Below are 19,145 nucleotides of genomic sequence, written 5' to 3'. Positions count from 1 at the left end.
TGTGGCAGCCACTCCACCTAGTTTGGTGTCATCAGCAAACCTGCTGACAGAGCACTCTGTGCCCTCATTCAGGTCATTGATGAATATATTGAAAAGAACTGGTCCCAGTACTGACCCCTGTGTGACCCCACTAGTTACAGCCCTCCAGCTGGACTCCATCCCATTGACCACAACTGTCTGGCTTCTTTCCTTCAACCAGTTCCCAATCCACCTCACTACCTGATCATCCAGACCACACTGCCTCAGCTTAGAAGGATGCTGTGGGAAACAGTGTCAAATGCTGTAGGCAGAAGCATTCTTCCAGCTTTCTGTGTTTGTTTTACAGTTGTGGTGTAGTTAGAATTTTTTCTTCTTTTGACCACTTTCTTATCAAATGTTTTAGGTTCTTACTGTACTACTTCCTTCACATGCACTCCATCATGAAGCTTATGAAGGTTTCAGTTATAGGCTGTATACTAATCTCATCCACTTCTTAATTACTTTTTTAATGATTGTTGTATGAATGTACCTAGAACTTAATTTTTCAATTACTTCAGCCGTAGCCAACAAAGCCAGACTGAGATGCCCTTAGGTAGAGTTTAGAAAACTTATTTATGGTTTAAAGGTAAGGATGCTAACTTTACTTGGACTGTGTTGAATTCTTTGAATTTTTCTTTCCTGTTTTTTGCTGAAATAAGTAAGTTTTTGGAGATAATGAAGAGGGACAGAGGCTTTTTCATTCATAGTTCACTGATTCCACTGCATCCTAAGGTATACTAAATATCTCACATCACTCATACTTTCTTTTTCTGTCCGGTGGGTAAATGGCTTATTTTTGTCTCCAGGGCTTACAATCTGACACCTTTCCTAAGCACTAAATTCACTCAGTCAAAGGGTTGGTTAGAAGATCACTGCCACACCCTTAAAAAAAAAAAGACAAGAAACACAAATTCTCTTCAGGGTAAGAAATAGTCTCCTGGGACTCCTGTCTGGACAAGCAAAAGAATGTTTACAATCCTCCCCTCTAGCAGAGCAGCAAAACACAATGCATTCCTCTTGTGGCAAACTTCTGTTAAATCATGAACGTCTCCCCTTACTGAGGGAGTATAAGTAAACGACACTTATCTAAACAGCAGCCTCCGGGGCAGACTTTTCTCCCTGCTTGGTTTAAAATTACATTTCTTGCCTTCCTAGAAACTTCTATGCTAACAAAATACTTTTATTTCATAGGTTTTCATTGTGAGATTCCAACTCCTCACTCCTTTTTCTATACAACCTTTGTGCTAACACTGTTTTTTATAGTAAGTCTTAGCTAACTTAGTAAAGGACTTAGCTGATTTATTGTCTAAATGCCTTACTGTTTTTCACATTAGAATTTTAATAATTATATTTCTCTGTTACAATTTGCATAATTATCTTTAGTAATTTGGACAGTCTCAAATATTTCCTCCTAATTTACTCTTTGGGTCCTCTCTGATCATGATGGCACCTATCAGGAGGGAGTGTTCAGAGACTTTTGTCCTAAAATGAGACACTGCTTTTGGTTTACAGAAAGAAAAAAAAGGTTTACTGAAACTGCTTTCTGGAGCATCTACTAAACGCAAGCCCCGATTGTCACCTCCAGCATCACCAACGCTGGAGACTGAGCAAGCAGCTGCAGAATTGGCCCTGCAAGGTGCAGTGGGGCCAGAACTCCCATCAGCTGGAGGTCACAGCAAAGCTGGATCTTGTCCCACTGACAGTGAGGTCTCTGGGCTGACGCAGGAGCCACTTCATCGGAAAACAACTTCCCTGGATTCCTCTATTCCAGTAGCACCACCACCTCGGCAGCCTTGCTCATCCCTGGGTCCGGTTCTGAATGAATCCAGGCCTCTTGTCTGTGAAAGGTAAATTATGCTATGCAGCTAGACTCAGGCAAACTAAGAAAAAAATCCACTCTGACACTTGCGGTGTACATTAGAACTGCTTCAAAATGCTGAGCAAGGTGGAACTCACTTTTTAACAATGCTTTATGTGCTTATCAACCAAAGCTCTTGTTTACATTTGCTTATTCTGTTTTATTTTGAGGTTTTCTAAGGAATAGACACTCAAATATGGTGATGGCAGCTTTGATATGAGACTTTACCTATGGAGTGAGTTTAATATATGATTTCTTCAGTTGTTGCAAAGATACTTTTAGTACCCAAATGCACCATTACTGTGCATTCCACATAGCAAGCTCTAAGGCAACCTCTCAGTCTCAGCTAGTGAGCCCAAAAAACTCATAGATGTCTTACTTTGAAGCTGTCAGGCAGTTTCTTTTAAGTTTTATCACTTTTCTTTTGCATCTACTTATTATTTTCAAACTGCCAGGCTTTCAGTAGATCACACAGACTGGGAAGGAAGTGGCAGTTTGTGAACTGTCTCTTTTCATTATTCCTGATAGTACACAGGTGATATGAAAACTGTCATAGGATTCCTTTTGCTGTAGCTATGGATTGTGTGGCATACTGAAAATTTAATGGAGTTGCAATAGTAACAGCTCTAAGATCAAACTGAGTTAGAACTACTCTTGTAGACTTTGTTCTGGTACTATTAACTCCTGATGTGTGGGCATACCACTGTGTTTTCAGAGGTCCCTTGATCTTAAGCTATATTCATCTATTAACAGCCAGACAGTATGTAAGTTTCTACTTTTACCTCACTTCTGTTACACCTCCAATTTTTTTTAAGAAGTCTAGGCAATTTTCTTGCAGCAAATTTCTATTTCATACTGAATTTCTGAATTTAGATTCAGAAAATGTGACTTTACTTTAAAGATAACATTTCACATTGTCTGAAGTCTGCTTGACACAGTCACATTTTTATGCTTTGAATGTGAAAATAATATTAGTTTCATTCTGATGTGACCAGTGGACATTTCTGTAAAAGTATTTTCATTTTCACAAAAAAGGAGTATTTTTCACCTTTATGATGGATTTTTTTTTCTCAGAACTACTTTCAAAAATGATGCTACATATTTTATTGATCTAGTAATAATAACTAGCAAAAACATTTTTTTATTCTATCTCTGTATCCTTATTATTAAGTGATAATTCCAGTGTCATAACAAAGTTCTTCTCCCTGGTGGTCATTCAAAACTGTTACATTTTGGTCAGTGTATTTAAATGGAATTTCATCTCAGTTCCCATTGTCCTTTTCATGGAAGGGTTAATGTTTATTTTGCTCTTGTCATGTTTCCATTTCCTTAGGCTGAATTCCTTAAAATCTGTTTCCTAATCATGCTTACTACTTACATTGTACACAGTGTCTTCAAAATAATTTATAAGGATTGATTAATCTTCATTAGTCTGGAAGAAGGAATGTATAAGAAAGATGCTGATGATGAAATAGTATCTTTGGTGTTGAGGAGGAAAATAGTCATGAGGATAAGCTCAACAAAAACCGTTGAAGAACAGAGAAATCTCCTGCAAAGATTCTTCTCTTCACAATTCCAATCACAGGCCACAATCTGATTGGAAAAATAAATAGTACTCTATTCTGACTCTGGCTTTGCAGTGTAATGATTAGTGGTCAAGATTTATTTTCAAAGGTGACAGGAGGATTTAAAAGCTGAGTTCTCCTGATTATTCAGTATGAATTAAGAGCCAAGTAGCTAGCTCAAGTCTGTAAAGTCATTTTATCCATCACAAAATGACCGGTGTAACATCTGTCTCTAGTGAGCTGGCTAGTAGCTTTAGAGAGCAGCAGATTTTATCACTTCTGGCAGTATTTAATCCTGTTAATTAAATGCTAAGAATTCGTCTGCCCTAGATGAGTTTGATTATCTGTGGGAGTTAAGGCACCTACTCAGCAGACAGGAAAGCTGCACAATAGCAGGGCATAAGTGAGCTGAAAAGTAAAAATGTACAGTGCTTGAGAAAGACACCAAAGCCAGAAGCTACATAATACTTGTAATAGTAGTAATTCCAGCTTTCCATATTTTCCTCAGCTAAAATTTATCTGCATGTGAGAAAATATTTTATCTGTGGTGTGATATGTTGTGATGTGTCCAAAAATCAATTAGAAATAGTTGGAAGGAAAAGCAGTGTTTTGTGTCTAGTGAAACAGAAGCAATGAAGAAGGGGAGAAACACATGAAACTTTGGATGTTCGTCATGTTGCTGAAAAGTGTGAAAAATGCCAATATTAGAAATTGTAAGTAGAATGGAAAAATGTGAGGATGGACCACCACCTCCCACCTCCAAATGAAAATAAAAGTCACAAATACAAAGTGCAAAACCAGACATAGGCAGATAGATTAGGAACATCAGGAATGAACTGTCTGCTCTGGGAGACTCAAGTGCTTTTTTAAAGTATGATATTAATATGATATGACTATCTGGTTAAAAATAATGAGGATGAGATTTTGAAAGTTAAGGAAACTAAAATAAAGAGATGAGAACACACACTGTGCTGTTGAGGTGAATGTAAAATACTACAGATTAGGTGACCACAAAAGATCTGCAAAATTGACCTTCAGACATTTAAAAACACTGAATAGAGAGAGAAACAAGGAAGCTTTTTGGAATACTGAAGCGTGAGTTGGAGCATGTTTTTCCAAAACACAGGTCACGCTTAGTTAACGTGATTATTTTTCTCCAGGGTCCTGGCAATGAACTTTTGAGCTGAAGCATAAGCTTTTCACTCTATGAAATTGTTAGTTTTGCCAGTATGTTGTAGATTATGAAACAGGTGATCTCGATGTAGTTTTTTTATTCCATAGCTGATCAAAAGTGACCTGAATAGGTGTCTGTTTGAGTGTGTGATGAGTCTGGCCTTGATCACCTCCGTTTGGGCAAACAGAATTTGTGAAATGTAGCATAAATTTTGATGTTTTGTTATAACAAAAGAATGAAATGTGATTTAAAGGTGCAAAGGCTAATGGGTTTCCTTTTCCTGAAACACTGAAAAATATGGTAAAATAGCATTTGAACATCAGCCATATTGTGCTAGATATCAAAGGAGTCAGGAAGCAGAAAGTTAATGGGAAGCAGTACATTAGTGTAGGGCTGAAGGAGTTCAAAACTATGTGGAAAGCTCAGGAGAACAGTATTGCTGTGCAAGTCAATGATCCTCTAGAAAACGCAAAGATGGATTTTTTTTCAAAGCTGTTGTTTTGAATACTGAGGGAAAAGCTGGGGATAGAAGAGACAATTCTGTTACATAGGAGAGTACACAGGTTACTAATAGACGGCATTATAAACATAAGCCAAATATGTTTCAAGTTGGATGTTTACAGAGCATCATTAGACAGAATACAGTGTAAGCAATGCAGATATTCTCTCTTGAAAACCATTTTTTAAGAGGCTGGGTTTTGGATAAAACTAGTGCTGTGTATGTGCCGGTTACTTTTTGGCTTGAAAGCAACCTGTTTATTACAACAGTAGTAGTTCTTCATGGCTTCATTGCAGTTCTTCACTATCTTGTCCTGTCTGAGTAGTTTACAGTCTTAATTAGAGTCTATTAAAAATGTTTACTGCTTATGTCCTAAGTCAGCATTAAACCCCAAGTTGCTCATAGCAACACATCTCCTAGCACTATGTTTAAGGCTTTTAAAAGCTTTTCAGTTCTGTTCTGCAATTAGCCATGGATTCTACTTGATATCAGTATGTGGACATTATTGGTTGTATAACTAGAAAGTGAGTTGCAGTATGTATCAGAGAAATGGATCAAGAAGTCGACACAATTGTTTACTGAGATGTAACTTTTACGTTGATGTGAACTGAAACCACCGTATAAGAGATTGAGTGGTGTTCTACATGTTCATAAACAGAGGTGGAAGAGCGTAGAGTCTTTTTCATGCACTCATATTTGAAGAGTGATTTTTGTGTCCAAATAAGGTGACACATGTTCTAGCATGAAAAGCTGCAAAGAAAAACTATAGTGCAAATGAAAACGTTTGGTTGATTGCTTCCTTTTGCTCACTGCCTTTCCTTAAGAGTCTCTTCCTAGGGATAATATTATATTGAATACACAGTTGAAAATTATGCGCAGTTACTGCTATGAATGCTTTGCTTTTTGCTGAGTTATGCTGACTGGAATAGTTTGCAGATTTCTATCCAAAATTATGTCTACCATTTTCTCCTCTTATTTAACTAACTGCATGTCTTGGTTAAAAAAAAGGCTTGTTAGGAGATGCATACATTTGACTTAAATTCCTTACATTGCAATTGTTATTTTCAATTAAGGATGTACTTTTCTTTTAAATTGTTATGAATTTGGCAAACGTTTCTTGGCAGATTCTTGTTTGCCAAAGTTTTTTTAACATGCTGAGGAATATTTTTCTTAAAGCATTGGTTTGGGGCGGGCGGGAGAAAGAACCTAAATGAAGGTATTTTCTTCTGATTACACAGGTACAGGGTTGTGGTATCCTATCCTCCCCAGAGTGAAGCAGAACTTGAACTTAAGGAAGGTGACATTGTTTTTGTACACAAAAAACGTGAGGATGGCTGGTTCAAAGGCACTCTGCAACGGAATGGAAAAACTGGCCTTTTTCCCGGCAGCTTTGTAGAGAACATTTGAGAAGATCCACTCCAAGAGCTTCAGATCATACTGTACTGTAAAATAGCACAAATATTTTATCAGAAAAAGCACAGTCATTAATATTTCCAAATGACTGTAATGTAAACAAATTACATATTTTTACAGTGTTTATAGCACAATTACACCAGCGAACAAAGAAGATGGAGACATCTGCTGGTTTTATCACTTTGAATTCTTAAGTGTGATGTGTGCCTTGTACTGTCTGATTTATTATATAGAGGAACTTCCCCTCCCCCCCCCAGGTATGTTACATAAATGAGCAATTGTTTACAAGGCTGTAACTAATTTATTCTTGTGTTTTTAAACTTGAACTTTGTGTAATAGCTAAAATTCTTGTGACTATGATTTTAACAAATTATTAATTTATGAAAGAATTAAGGGGAAGCTGGATTCTCCTCTTATGAGCAAGCAATTATATCTGATAAAGAGCCTCCCATTTATGCTCTGAACATTTTTCCCCTGCTGTGTCTGACAGTGGAGTAAGTCTCTGTTTTATGCATTAATGTTGAGTGGTGGTGATGTGGCGTCAAATAGAATTTGCCAAGTGGGGAAAAAAAAATATGTATTTTGTTCTTTGACAGAGAAAAAAAAATGTTTTTGAGTCTAGTACTACTTTTTCATAAATCACCCAACTGGAGTAATATTTCCAGGAGGCAAAGATATGTATGAACAACTGAGTAAAATTTAACCATCTCAAGATTAGGATCATCTCAAGGTTAGGAAGGAAGACATTTAGGAGTGCAAATAAATTCCCTATACCTTCTGTTGTGTTATAACTTGAGCTATTTGATCAAAGCTTAACTATGTGTATGTCACCAGTTCCTTGGGCATTTAGTGCTCAGGATCCCACAAAATTGGAAGGAATGTTAAAGCTCAACACTTAGAGTGGTTATATCTTGAAAGCATCTGTTTAATAAGACTGAATATGAAAATAAAATTGTCAGTTGTACTTAATGTCTAAAAATGCCTAAGAAGTGTAATTTGCTGTTCTCTTAAAATGATCTGCATGGCCAAGAGATGTTTTAAAATGTCTGAGCAGTAGTGGTGGTAAGTGATGCACTTGTGTTAAAGACTGTATGAAACACTGTGAAAACTTTACTAACTTCATAGCCATTGCTACTTTGGTATGTTCTGATCTTTCCTTTGTCTTGCATGTGTTACTCAGTTCTTGCAGTAATGTAACTGTGCATGGTTGGCATTTCCCATTCCAAATTCCTGTTGCTGGGTTATTTTGCTCTGAAAGTTTCCCAAAAGCCACTTGACCAAAACTAGTGATCCTTCAACTAGAGAAGGTGTCCAGTGTTTGAATCATTGATAAGTTATTTTAATGTTCTCGCAGCTGATGCACACAAAGAATGCACTCTGCAAGAAAATGTTGTTAGTCTTTCAGGGTTTTGTTGGAGATTTGACACTGGTGAACACACACTACTTAGCTGTACTTGTTTGGGTTTTTTTTTTTATGTTATTATTCCATTGCATCATTTTAATGGTGATTTTTTTGCGAGACACTGAGCACCATCACGTCCAGTGAAATCTGATGTAATTTGGCTGTTAATCAGCACTTTACAAAGGGGAGCCAGTAGTGTGATTCAGTGTCACACTGTCCGCAGAAACAGTGTGAAAAAGCACACAGTGATGTGTAAAATCATTATAATTTTTTTAAAGTTATACATTGAGAAATGTCAGATGTTAATGATAAGGATTTCTTGCAATATCAGGTCGTGTCATGATGGTCTTAAAAATAAGAAAAAAATATATATCTATAAATATATTTAGTTGGACTTGACAGCATTCCCAAATTAATGATCTCTCTGAAACACTGTATAGTTCAGTTTTTGCATTCCTAAATATTTTTAAATAGTTTACTTGAATATTCATGTAATATATAAAGTTTTGTGAAATGAATTTTAGTTAGAAGCTGATATCAGCTTTTGTCAGCATAAATTGGCACTAGTGTGTCATAATATTCTTATTTTGGAAAATTTAGTGCATTTTATAATAAAGACTACTAAAGGTTAATTTTTTCTATCTCCATATTTTAAACTAAGTGACTAAAGTACCTCTATTACTAGAATTTCATGGTGTAAGGTCAGTTAAAAATCAGCTGTTAATCCAATAGTTCTTAGATGGAATACATTTTTAATTGATTTTTTTTTTAACGTTTAGTAAATGTTTGTAAAAAGGGCTTATTACATAGCAGTACGACAGTAACAGAAATGCTGTTTGTCATGCCTTTTTTTGGTGATTTTTATGGGTTATTTTTTTGTTTTGGCTTGGGATTAACTCAGTGTAGAAACAGACAAACCCTGTGCATTTGCTTTGTGTAATTCCATAAAAAGTTTTGTAAGGTATTTTATATCTATGTTTGAAGTCCAGTGAATGTTACGTGTTTGATTTACTATGTTAAACTTCCAATCCTAATAAATATTTTCTTAGCAAACAGCTAAATCAAAACGTGTATGCAAACATTAAACCTAAATTACTTGTAAAGAATTTGACAATAAAATGACCGAAACTTAATTTCAGAATTCATAGGAGGATAATTCTGCTTATAGAGAAAAAAAAATCTTCAGATTCCAGAGTTTGTGGAAAATTGCAGAGAGGACTGAAGATCTGGCTGATCTTTTACATCTCCTTGTTTTTGCAACTTTAGAAAAGGTAAGTAGCTTCCATCTCAGTTCTGATCATGAGTGACTAGTTTCATCTTGGAACAGTGTATAAGGTGCATAATAGTTACAAAATAATACTTGCTGTAGTGCATCTGCTGTGTAAATACTGAGAAGTAAGTCCCCAGCCTTACTTCTCAGTATACAAAGCAAAAACCTTTAGACTCTGTAAATGTTTCAGTACTGCAACAGAGTCCTTGTAGTTAAGGCTGACCAGGTTTTAGTTTCTGTTGGCAGAGTGGCACAGTATCAAGTTCTCTCTGTAAAGAAGGAGCAGCTATCCTGAATTTATTTAATTAGGGTAAAGAGGCAACAGGATTTGTAGAAATGTGGAATAGAGAGCACTGGCAGGCAGCTTTATTTGTTTTTCAGAATTGTGAGCTGACATTAGTGTGTCTGTGTGACGGTTTGGGAGTTACCTGCCCCCCCCGCCCCTTATGAAGTCACCCAGACTAGACTCAGCTGGCTGGAAGTTAATGAAGCTTTATATTTACTGCTTAGCACAATGTACAAGCAGATATTTACAGCATATACAGAAATATACAAGTTAAAGGTAATACAGAAGCACAGCACCCCTCCCAGGAATCAGAGCCCCAGGAGGGGTTCACAACCATCCTTCTGCCTTTTTTCCACCCCTTTACCTTATCCCAGAACATTTTCTTTCCAGAGCGTCAACCAAATTATTCTTGCTTTCTCAGAGACAAACATGTTGAGAGCCTTGAAGTTAGCAGTTGCTCTTGAAAACCTGAAGTCTCGCCTTTTTGAGCCTCAGTTTCCTCATTTGCTAATCTGGCTATTCCTGTTCTTGCAAGGTATGTGATGTAAAACCTTTCTGAAAGTAAAGGCTGGCTGCTTTTCCTGAGTTTGCAAATAGGTTCTGATGGATTAGACCTGCCTCCAAATACAACCAACAGCCGGTACGTCTAACCTCTCTCCCTAGAGAAGTCTCCTAGAGACTGGTAACTGTGGGTGAGCGACTTAGCTGATCCATTTTAGCAGCTGAAGATCACTCTGATCAAGCTTATATAAGGTATAAAGCAAAAAAATGAATTTGCTGTATCATATCTACGGTGTGTGAAAGCCATTCAGAATGTAACATAATGAGCAGTTCATGCATGCCTATCAAATTGTGCTGGTTACACTGAATATAATATTAGTAGATGTCAGAAATGACTATTTATCTGTTCCTTTTACTATTCCTTCCTGTCAGCTGTATTATTATGCTGAAAAGAAGTGGCAAAACCAGTTGTTCTGTGTCTTTCCTACTCAGTGGAGAAAAGACAATTTAAACACAGTAACGTCAGCCCCAGTTTTCAGTTATGCACAGTTTTATAATTGGTTTCTGAAAATTCTTCTTAGCACATGTAAATGAACAGCACTCAGCTGCAGTCTGCAGCCAGCTCCAGTGCAGGTCTTATGGTTCTGTTTACACGCTGTGCAGAACCCAAAGGCTTTCTGGTGGTTGTACCTAGTGGTCATTTAGATCAAAAGGAATTCACAAGATGTATGCAAAAGTCGCTGTGTTCTAATTTTAGTGTAGTGGAAACAACTTGGACAGGAGGAAGGAGGATAGAAAGTGGCAATTTGGCTGGTGCAGCAAGAAAAGATGCACTTAAATTTCAAAGATGGAAATAAAAGTGGCAGGTGTTTTCTTGCCTCTGCTATCTTAGATGGAGCCCTATTTCACAAAGCAAATGGACTTGGAATCCCCACCCACAGACCCTTCCCAGAAAGGAAGGCAATATAAGCCCTTAAAATCTCCAGATTCTTTGGCATTAGAACACATGATTGGACTCACAATTACTGCAAATCAGTGCTACTTCATTGATTTCATTAAACTTTGCTGGCATACACTGAATATGCCCCCTACTGTTAAATAGTGAAAGAAAATATCTCATCAGCCCTGGAGGAATGAATATGTCTGAAAGAAACTGAGATGGATGATTTTCATACTTGGAAACCTCAGAGCTATTCAGCCTCTGTTACCATCTCAAAAAACGTTTGTCCCAGTGGTACAGCTAAGGCACTAGATCAAAGGCGATGACGTTTAGCAGCACTGTGAAGCACAGAAGACTTGTTCGCTTTTCAGTCAAACCTACAAATTTTCAGATCCACAATTGCAGACTGGGCTTTGGTTTGCTAACAGCTGCTAGCCCCGGAATCTTTTGTGGTTAGTTGCTGCTGCATTTTCTCATGGTATGTCTGTGGATGTTTGGGAGTGAAAATGAGTCAGCAGCAAAATAACTTTAAAGTGGTCACTGACTTTGTTTTCCCCCACAAGGGACGTGCCCTAGGTCAAATTTCTTATTTCAGCTGGTTGAACTTCTCAATAAGCTGGAGAATGCGAGCCCTAAAAAGTTTATAGTTCAAAGAATTTTTCACCATTCCTCTTGCAGGCAATTTTCATGTGTCTTTTGAATATACACAGATCAGGAAAAACTGCTTATTTATTACTCCTTATCAAAGGTTTTATTGTATGCCTCTGTCCAGCTTCTCATTTGTGCACAAGCCAACTGTTTCCCGTTGCATATCACTGAAATTCTTTGGTTGCAATAATTCTGAGTTCTCTGATACACAATGTAGGTTTTTTCCCACGGATGAAATTTAACAGCTTTTAACAAAGCAATTCAGGGGTTTGTAAAGATCTCAGCCTTTTCATGGAGAGTAATAACACATGCAAAGATGTAAATGTTTTCAAACTTACCGACGTGGGTACTTGCCCTGTCTAGGCATACAGTATTCTTGATTACTTGCACCTAAGGCCCATTCCTTAATACTGAAGTGGTGATTGCTGCCACAGACTTAAACTTCTCAGAAAGCTGGAGTGTTTCTGCTGAGAACATCCCCAGTAAACAGGAGAAAGACAACAAGAAGGAGATAACCTTTGAATTCTGTCCATTGTTTCCAGTGGTCCAGTTGTATATGCTACAGCTTTTCCTCTGTCTGGAGGTTTGCTGCAGCTGCCCTCCAGAAAGTGGCAGACAATGTTTGCTCTGATAAGGAAATCCATATTAACTTGGTTTCAAACACAGATAAAATTTGGCTATAGCTGCAGATTACAGCAGTGTTCATATAATTTGGTTTCTCTCATTTGGCAGTTACTGAACACATGGTTGATCCAAGAAAAATTAAATATTGAAATGTTGGGTAACATTTCTTAACTGTTCTCCACAGCACAGAATCAGTCAGGCTTGAATGTCAGTTTCTGAGTCTGGGAAAGTTGCTTAGTAAAGATTGACATGTCAGCAGTAAATGTGCCAGTGGGGAATGGGTGGGAGTAGGAACAGCTCTGTAATTAAAGAGATCAGTGGAACTTGTCTGGTCCAACCACAGCTGTTTCTTTTTTTGATGCTAAGCTATGCCTTAGTAAATGTTGCTAATGTTCCTCTCCCACAGTAGGTCGCTGAGGTTTGTGGCCAACCATTTGGATGTCTGGAGGATGAGGTCCACTACAGGACACAGCTAATTACATGTCTCTGAGATCTCTGCGGTGATAGCTACATTGCCAGAGGCCCCAAGTGCAGGTGCAGTCTAAGCTGATGGTAGGAACTACTTTCAGAGCTGTGCAATAGCTTCAGACAGCTAAACCAAATTGTGAAAATTGTCAGCTCCCAGAGCAGTTGCATCTCTCCAGAGGTCATGCTGGATGTGTCTGGTTTTGCATGGTGATCTAAACCTTCGTTGTGTGGACTCTGCATAAATGTGTTACTGATGAACAAGTTAATGTGGGAATTTCTCCATCTGCTCTGTCAGTGCTTCTGCCGATCTATGTAACAGGTTGGGTTATGACTGTGAAGTGTCACATTATCATAGCTGACAGCAGTAAAATGTACTCTCAGGGAGGTGGGATTTAGCATGCAGCCCTGGTTTTACTGAGTAATGGCTAAATCCACCAGTGCAAGAAGTATCTTCTGTCAAGTAGGAGCTAGTTTGGAGAAAAATTAGCAAACCTGTGTGTTTCAGCTTTTTTTACTTTATTGTTAAGTAATGCTAGTAGGGGCTGGAACTCTAGTTGTTTGTGTGTGTCTGAAGATCTGTCTGCATGTTTTGTCTATTACAATCCTATCAAAAGCAACATTTTAAGGAAGTACTTTTTTTTTTCAAGGACAAATACTGGATTCTGGTCAAGTTCTGGTTCATGTTTTTATTAAGAGCTTGTTTTTCTGGCAGTAGAAAAAAACACTGTAGAAAGCCCATGTTCTTACAATTAACTAAAAGCACTACTGACAAATCTGCAATGGCTTATACCTGGCTTATGTTATCTTCCTGCTGTATTTAATAACATGATAGAATGCCTTTGGAAGAGGTATTAGTTGCTGAAGTAATGATTTCAAATATAAAAGATGTCCCTAAGGCATGGATCTAATGTCTTGCTTATAACTTTAAATTACTTTTTTATAGCTAGAACGAGTATGTCTAATGCCTAATTATAATGTAGCCTGATGTTTTGCCCAACCACTACTTCCTCTGTCTTTCTCCATGCACTACTTAACCTCCTAGGCCATCATTTCTTAAAGGATTAAGTGCATTGGACTCTTAGCCAAGAAAAAAAATGAAAAAACAAAAACCCAACAACAAGAGCAAAAATCTTGCTAAGCACTTCACCAAGAAATGTATTTTGATATGGATCTTAAAAGATGAATTTGTGATGAGGTCCTTTGCTGAACTGTAGTTGTTTTTTTTTTTCTGGACCATTCTGGAATTGAAGTGGCATGATTCTAGGGAAAAACAAAACTACAACATCAGACAAACCCAACAAAAAGCACAAAAAAACCCCAATCCCAACCAAAGAAAAGGCAACAATGTTACTTACAAATAGAAGTTATTTTTACTTTTCTTATTCTGTAAAAATAAATTGACATTTTAAACCTGAAATTGATTCTCTGGGTGCTGTAACACGTAGATATGAGGAGAAAGTACAGCACTTCTGAGAGCTCAGGTAAACTTTCTATTTTTAGTTTGAGGTTTAATTATCATAGATCGCTGAATCAGCCTAGAATACTGTCTCTCTTCTTTCTGTGTTGTGCGTAGTCACCATGGCCTTGATTTGGTGTAGTCCTTTGGTGTATGCACTACAACTATAATGACTTCCATGGGAATTTTTTGGTGTTTCTGAGTCTTGCTTAAACAGAGACTTAAATTATTCCTTGGACCATGCTTAAGCAAATAATACCAGAGATTTCAGCAGCTGGATATTTTAAACAGATCTGCTGACACGGACAGTGAGAGCAGTCCATGTCTCCTCTTAAAGCAAGTCCAGAGCAAAGGCCTTCAGTTGCTGTAATCAGGCAGCTCTGCATATGCATTGAGACTTGTTCCAAGAAATCCTGGCAATGCTGATCTGCATATCCACATCCAATATTAGTCATGTAGTCTACTCTCATTAATGTTGATGTCTACAATGAGAAATTTGTATATGTGGAGCTAGAAACTAAGGAAGCAAATGCTTTGTCTTTAAGGAAAGATCTAAGATGGACATTGGATCAGATATGTGTAGTACAGGCACATAGGTTTGGTTTTGATGGCAGGCAGCAACATCTCTGCTACCTGGGAGAACTACTTACCCAGGCTGTGAAGGAAAAGTAAATTCTAATCTGTACTGACAGTTTTAATAATGAACTTGCAAAAATGTTAGTTGGTAGAGAGAGGTCTCTTTATGAAACGGATGTGGGTAGCACTTTGCTCCAGTGTAAAAAGTCCAAGAGGTTGAAGGTTGTGACTCTAGTACATACACATGCCTTTTTTTTTATCTTTTTTTTTAAAGGAAAGCGTTGCTTTAAGGAAAGAAAAGAATAAGGACACTGACTTCTTGCATTTCAGGCAAACCAGAGGTGGAAATGTGTCAGCAAGGGTGAGCACTAGATATCAGCTGCAGGAAGGATTGAAATAATCTGTGCTTAGGAACTGAGCGGCTGCACACTATTAGCTGAAACATCTATGGTAGCAGGGTGTGGTAAAGATAGCAGAATTAATATGTAACTTGCATTTTGCAATGTCTGCAAAAAAAGTCATGCCTTTTAAATGATGCTGTAAAAAGAAATCAGGACCAGTATTACAATGCTTTGTCCTCCATAGGAAGATAAATGGATGAACACTTATGCTGTTAATATTTGTATGGCTGTAGTTGCCATTTATGTGTTAATGTGGGTGGTGTTCTGAAAGAACTGAAACATGCTGCATCAGAATAAATGGACTTTATTGTAGAAAACAGAGCTATAGTTGGAACTGTGATCCAGGCTGATGATATCTTTGTTTTACCTAGAAATTCTTCTATTAGCTTGTGTACTTCACATACAAATAAACCCAGAAAATTCTTGCTTGTGAATCAATTATAGCTAGAGACATTAGTAGTGCAAACAGCAGTGCTACTGTGAGAGAGAGTTAGTTAGTTGGTGGAACTGAGCTGTATATTGCATTTTCAATTTACACACCAATGTTGTGGAGGCAAGCATAACTCTGCCAAGTTCAGAAATACTTGGAATGCTGATACCATTAGGTAGCAGGCTGTCCTGTATGTTTTTTACTTCTGACAGAAGAAATGAACTGCTGATTTACTTGCTAGGCTGATAAAATACACAGAAGTGGTTATTAGTGATAGACATGAATTTTTAGCTAATATTAAGATCTTCAAATGTGTACTGCTTTTTGAGTTACCTTGACTGGAATACCGACTGTATCCTGTCCTTTAGAGCGTATCCATTTTATCATCAAATGAATCTCTGCATGACTGCCCTGTACGTGCCAAAAGAGGCTCATTAGGAACTGCTACCCAGCAATGGCTTGTCTTGCATTCACATAAATTTGCCAGCACAGACGTGCACACTAATGCCAAATACATGAGTTTTCTCATCCCTCAGGGAGCAGTGTGTCTTATCAAAAACAGAATGACCCTCTTGTCAGCATAACAGATTTATTAACTTACAAGAATCTTGTTTTGAAATCTCCTGCTGTGCTACAAAGTTCCAGATGGCAAAACACAAAAGCATGGCAGCAAGTGTATTTGTTTACAGCCTCTCCCTGTCCATTCTTTATTGCCCAGCTTGTCTGTGCCATCGTAATTTCCAAGTACAGTAGGTACAGAAGACATAGAGCAAAAGAATTCCAGTTACAGCCAAATAGTGGAGTTTGGGGCTTTTTTCCCAGTTTGTTTGTCATGTTGTGGGGGACTTTTTCCTCAAATGCTTAACTAAATAGCAAGCTTAGATTAGTTGAAACTATGAAGGATGTTGCAACTGGATGCACCATTACAGCCAAAAATGGATTATAAAACATTTTGCAGAGTTCTGCTGCTAAAAATAGGAGCTAAGGAAATGCAGAGAGGCTGGATAAGGTCAGTCAGCACATTATTACCCAGATCTTACAATGGAGAAACCTGCCAAGCAGGGACTCGCCCACTACCAGTCCACACCTTATTGAGGAGATGGTGTCCTGCTGTCTACTGTATGAGGCCTTACTGATTTTTTTTCCTTCATGTCCCATTTGGTGATCTGTTGGTCTTCTTCCCTTGACTCCTTGGGCTATTTTCTGCAAGACTACAGCTTGCTTTTTTCTCCTGCCTCTTTTTCATCAGGCAATGGACCAGTGTGTCATAAGTAAAATTACTTAGCATGTGTTTATCAGATTCTTTATTTACATATGTTTAACAGCTTTGACTCTAAATGCACATTACCACAAGCTCTTCTCTGTTTTCATAAAGCATTTGCCTTGTTCCTGCAAATGAGTGTAGCAGTTTTTAGTAAACAGGGTTCATCTTACTTGAACAATATAGAAGATACTGAGTTAATGTCATACCTGTTTCTTTTTAAGAAAACCTGAGGTTTTCTTTTAAAATTCCCTCAACTCTCCCTAATAGATTTATTATTCAGTTTCTCATGAAAAGTGAATTGAGTGACTCCCCTGATGAAAGGCACTGCCTTTCCAAATGGAGTTTTAGGCCCATATCTGGTAATTCAGTTTTTGCAGGTGCAGTCCACTCTATACATTAAGGCCTAAATGCACTTCCACAGGAAAAGGCAGTAACGATGGAGTAGGAGACCTTCCCTTAAGGCTATTTGAATTTGTGAAGTTGACAGCCATTAGCCTCAATTAAAATGGTGGAACTGACATTTGGAAAGGAAAAAGTTAGTGACTTGGCAAGTCTTAAAAGTAGCTTGGAGCATGCCCTCTGAATCTCAGTTCATAAGGACATACTTCCCCTGAGAAATCTAACCACTCTATGGCTTTAGGATTCCATTCCCCTGCTAGATGTTGTCTTCCCCATCTTCTTGTCACTTGGAAAATAAACTTGGACCATAAACTCCTGGGAACAAGAGCTGTTATCTGTCTTTATTCTCTGAAATGGCTAGCATGTTCTTAGTTGTAGGAAATTACACAATAAGCAGAACTGAACCTCTTCCCTTTGTTTGTTTGTTTGTATCATCTATAACTACATGCTTTCCTTCCTTTTTTTTTTTGAAGTGGTGGGCATCATGTGATGTTAGCTTCCTTAAACATTCATATTCCAATGGATTTAATGAGCTCTTGGGAGCCAGATGGCATACCATATTTTTTTCAAAACATTTTAAAGCACATGACAGACAATTCATGTTGACAGGAGTGCTTCACGGAGGTGTCTGTAGAGCAAATGTGTTACTTGTTACTATTAGAGCAGAATAATTGTTTATGAAAGGCATCCTCAAATTCAACAATGATTCAATGAAGTACATAGAAATGAATTCTGCTATGTAAACACTGCACACTGCAGAAATGTCGCTCACTCGGATAGGTTGCCTAATATAATTATGATCCGAGTGGAAGGCATGGTGCAGTGGGGTATTATGCAGCCGTTGCTATTTTGGGTGAAAATCATCAGAGAGAAGTATTCTTTAGACTTCTGTCTCCTAGGGAGAGAGAAAAAGCGTGAAGGGAATAGCAATAAAGGAAAAGACATATAAGTAATGGACTCTACTATTCTGCTTAAGATTGAGGCTGCAGGTACAGCTTAAAAAGTCATGCCTAATGAATCTCTTACTGCAGAGAATGGGCCAGGAGGAGAAGCCAGCGATTTGGTTTTGCAAAAATAGTAGGGTCTTTGATAAATGCCAGATCTGCATTTAAGCATATTCTCCAGTTTAGTAGCTAAACTGAAAATTAGGAGGGAAATACTAGCTTGAATAATCACACAATATTCACTGTTTCAGTTAAATAACTCTCTGAACAGTTAACCTCTATATTTCTTTTAGAGAAATCAACTGGGGACAAATGTGCTTCATTCTTAAATGGTATTCATTTTTTTTCCATGTAATTTTCAGTGTTCTTCAGAACTGGTATTTTTTGCAATCTTAAAAACCATACCCTTCATAAGGATTGGAGTGTTTCTTTTGTCAAGAAAAAAGAACGTGATGTGTAGAAATGTGGATAAACAAAGGATGAATTCTGAAAGGAAAGCTTGTCCACAGCAGCCTGGGTTAATCTACCACTGTCATGTGTGGAATGCAGTTTATTCTGTATGTTCAGTATAGAAATGATACATAACCTTATAGAGAAGGTTTAGACCAGTAATGATAAAACCAAAAAAGTGTACTTAAAATATATATTTGTGAATTGTTCTTTTTCTTCTTAAAAAAAACCTCCCACACCTCAAAACAGGCTCCTCTGGCACCTTACAGCTGTTTCAGCCTGCATCTTATGGCTTTGAATCAGGAGAGCTGTTTTAGCACTTTTGCATTTTTGTGGCAAATATGGTCATAGTGTGGTAGAATGCACACTTTCTAGACTGATCTTTTAAATTGCTCTGTTCCCCTTAAGTGTTTAATTTTTTTTTTATGTAGTAAACATGTAGGTTTCATAACAAAATTCACTTCCAGAGTTTAGAGACAGTAATTTGTGCCATCCTAGGTTTTTGTGAGCAGTCTGTGTGTGATCAGACATGAGTGGTTACCAGACCTCTTATGGGGAA

General features: G+C 37.6%; 1 protein-coding gene across 3 annotated transcripts in view; it reads left to right on the top strand.

Annotated features, from left to right (window-relative positions):
• Positions 1-9,062, top strand: part of SH3RF1 (SH3 domain containing ring finger 1) — an 81,901-nt gene extending 72,839 nt beyond the window's left edge. For all 3 annotated transcript variants that reach the window (XM_064148827.1, XM_064148828.1, XM_064148829.1), the window contains exons 11-12: positions 1,531-1,865; positions 6,353-9,062. In XM_064148827.1, the coding sequence (XP_064004897.1) occupies positions 1,531-1,865; positions 6,353-6,521 (504 nt within the window). In that variant the 3' untranslated portion in view covers positions 6,522-9,062. The remainder of the gene's footprint in view (positions 1-1,530; positions 1,866-6,352) is intronic.
• The last annotated feature ends 10,083 nt before the right edge of the window (positions 9,063-19,145 follow it).

Source organism: Pogoniulus pusillus, chromosome 9 (genome assembly GCF_015220805.1).
Source record: "Pogoniulus pusillus isolate bPogPus1 chromosome 9, bPogPus1.pri, whole genome shotgun sequence".
Taxonomy (NCBI): domain Eukaryota; kingdom Metazoa; phylum Chordata; class Aves; order Piciformes; family Lybiidae; genus Pogoniulus; species Pogoniulus pusillus.
This window is presented reverse-complemented; position numbering and strand designations above follow the sequence as displayed.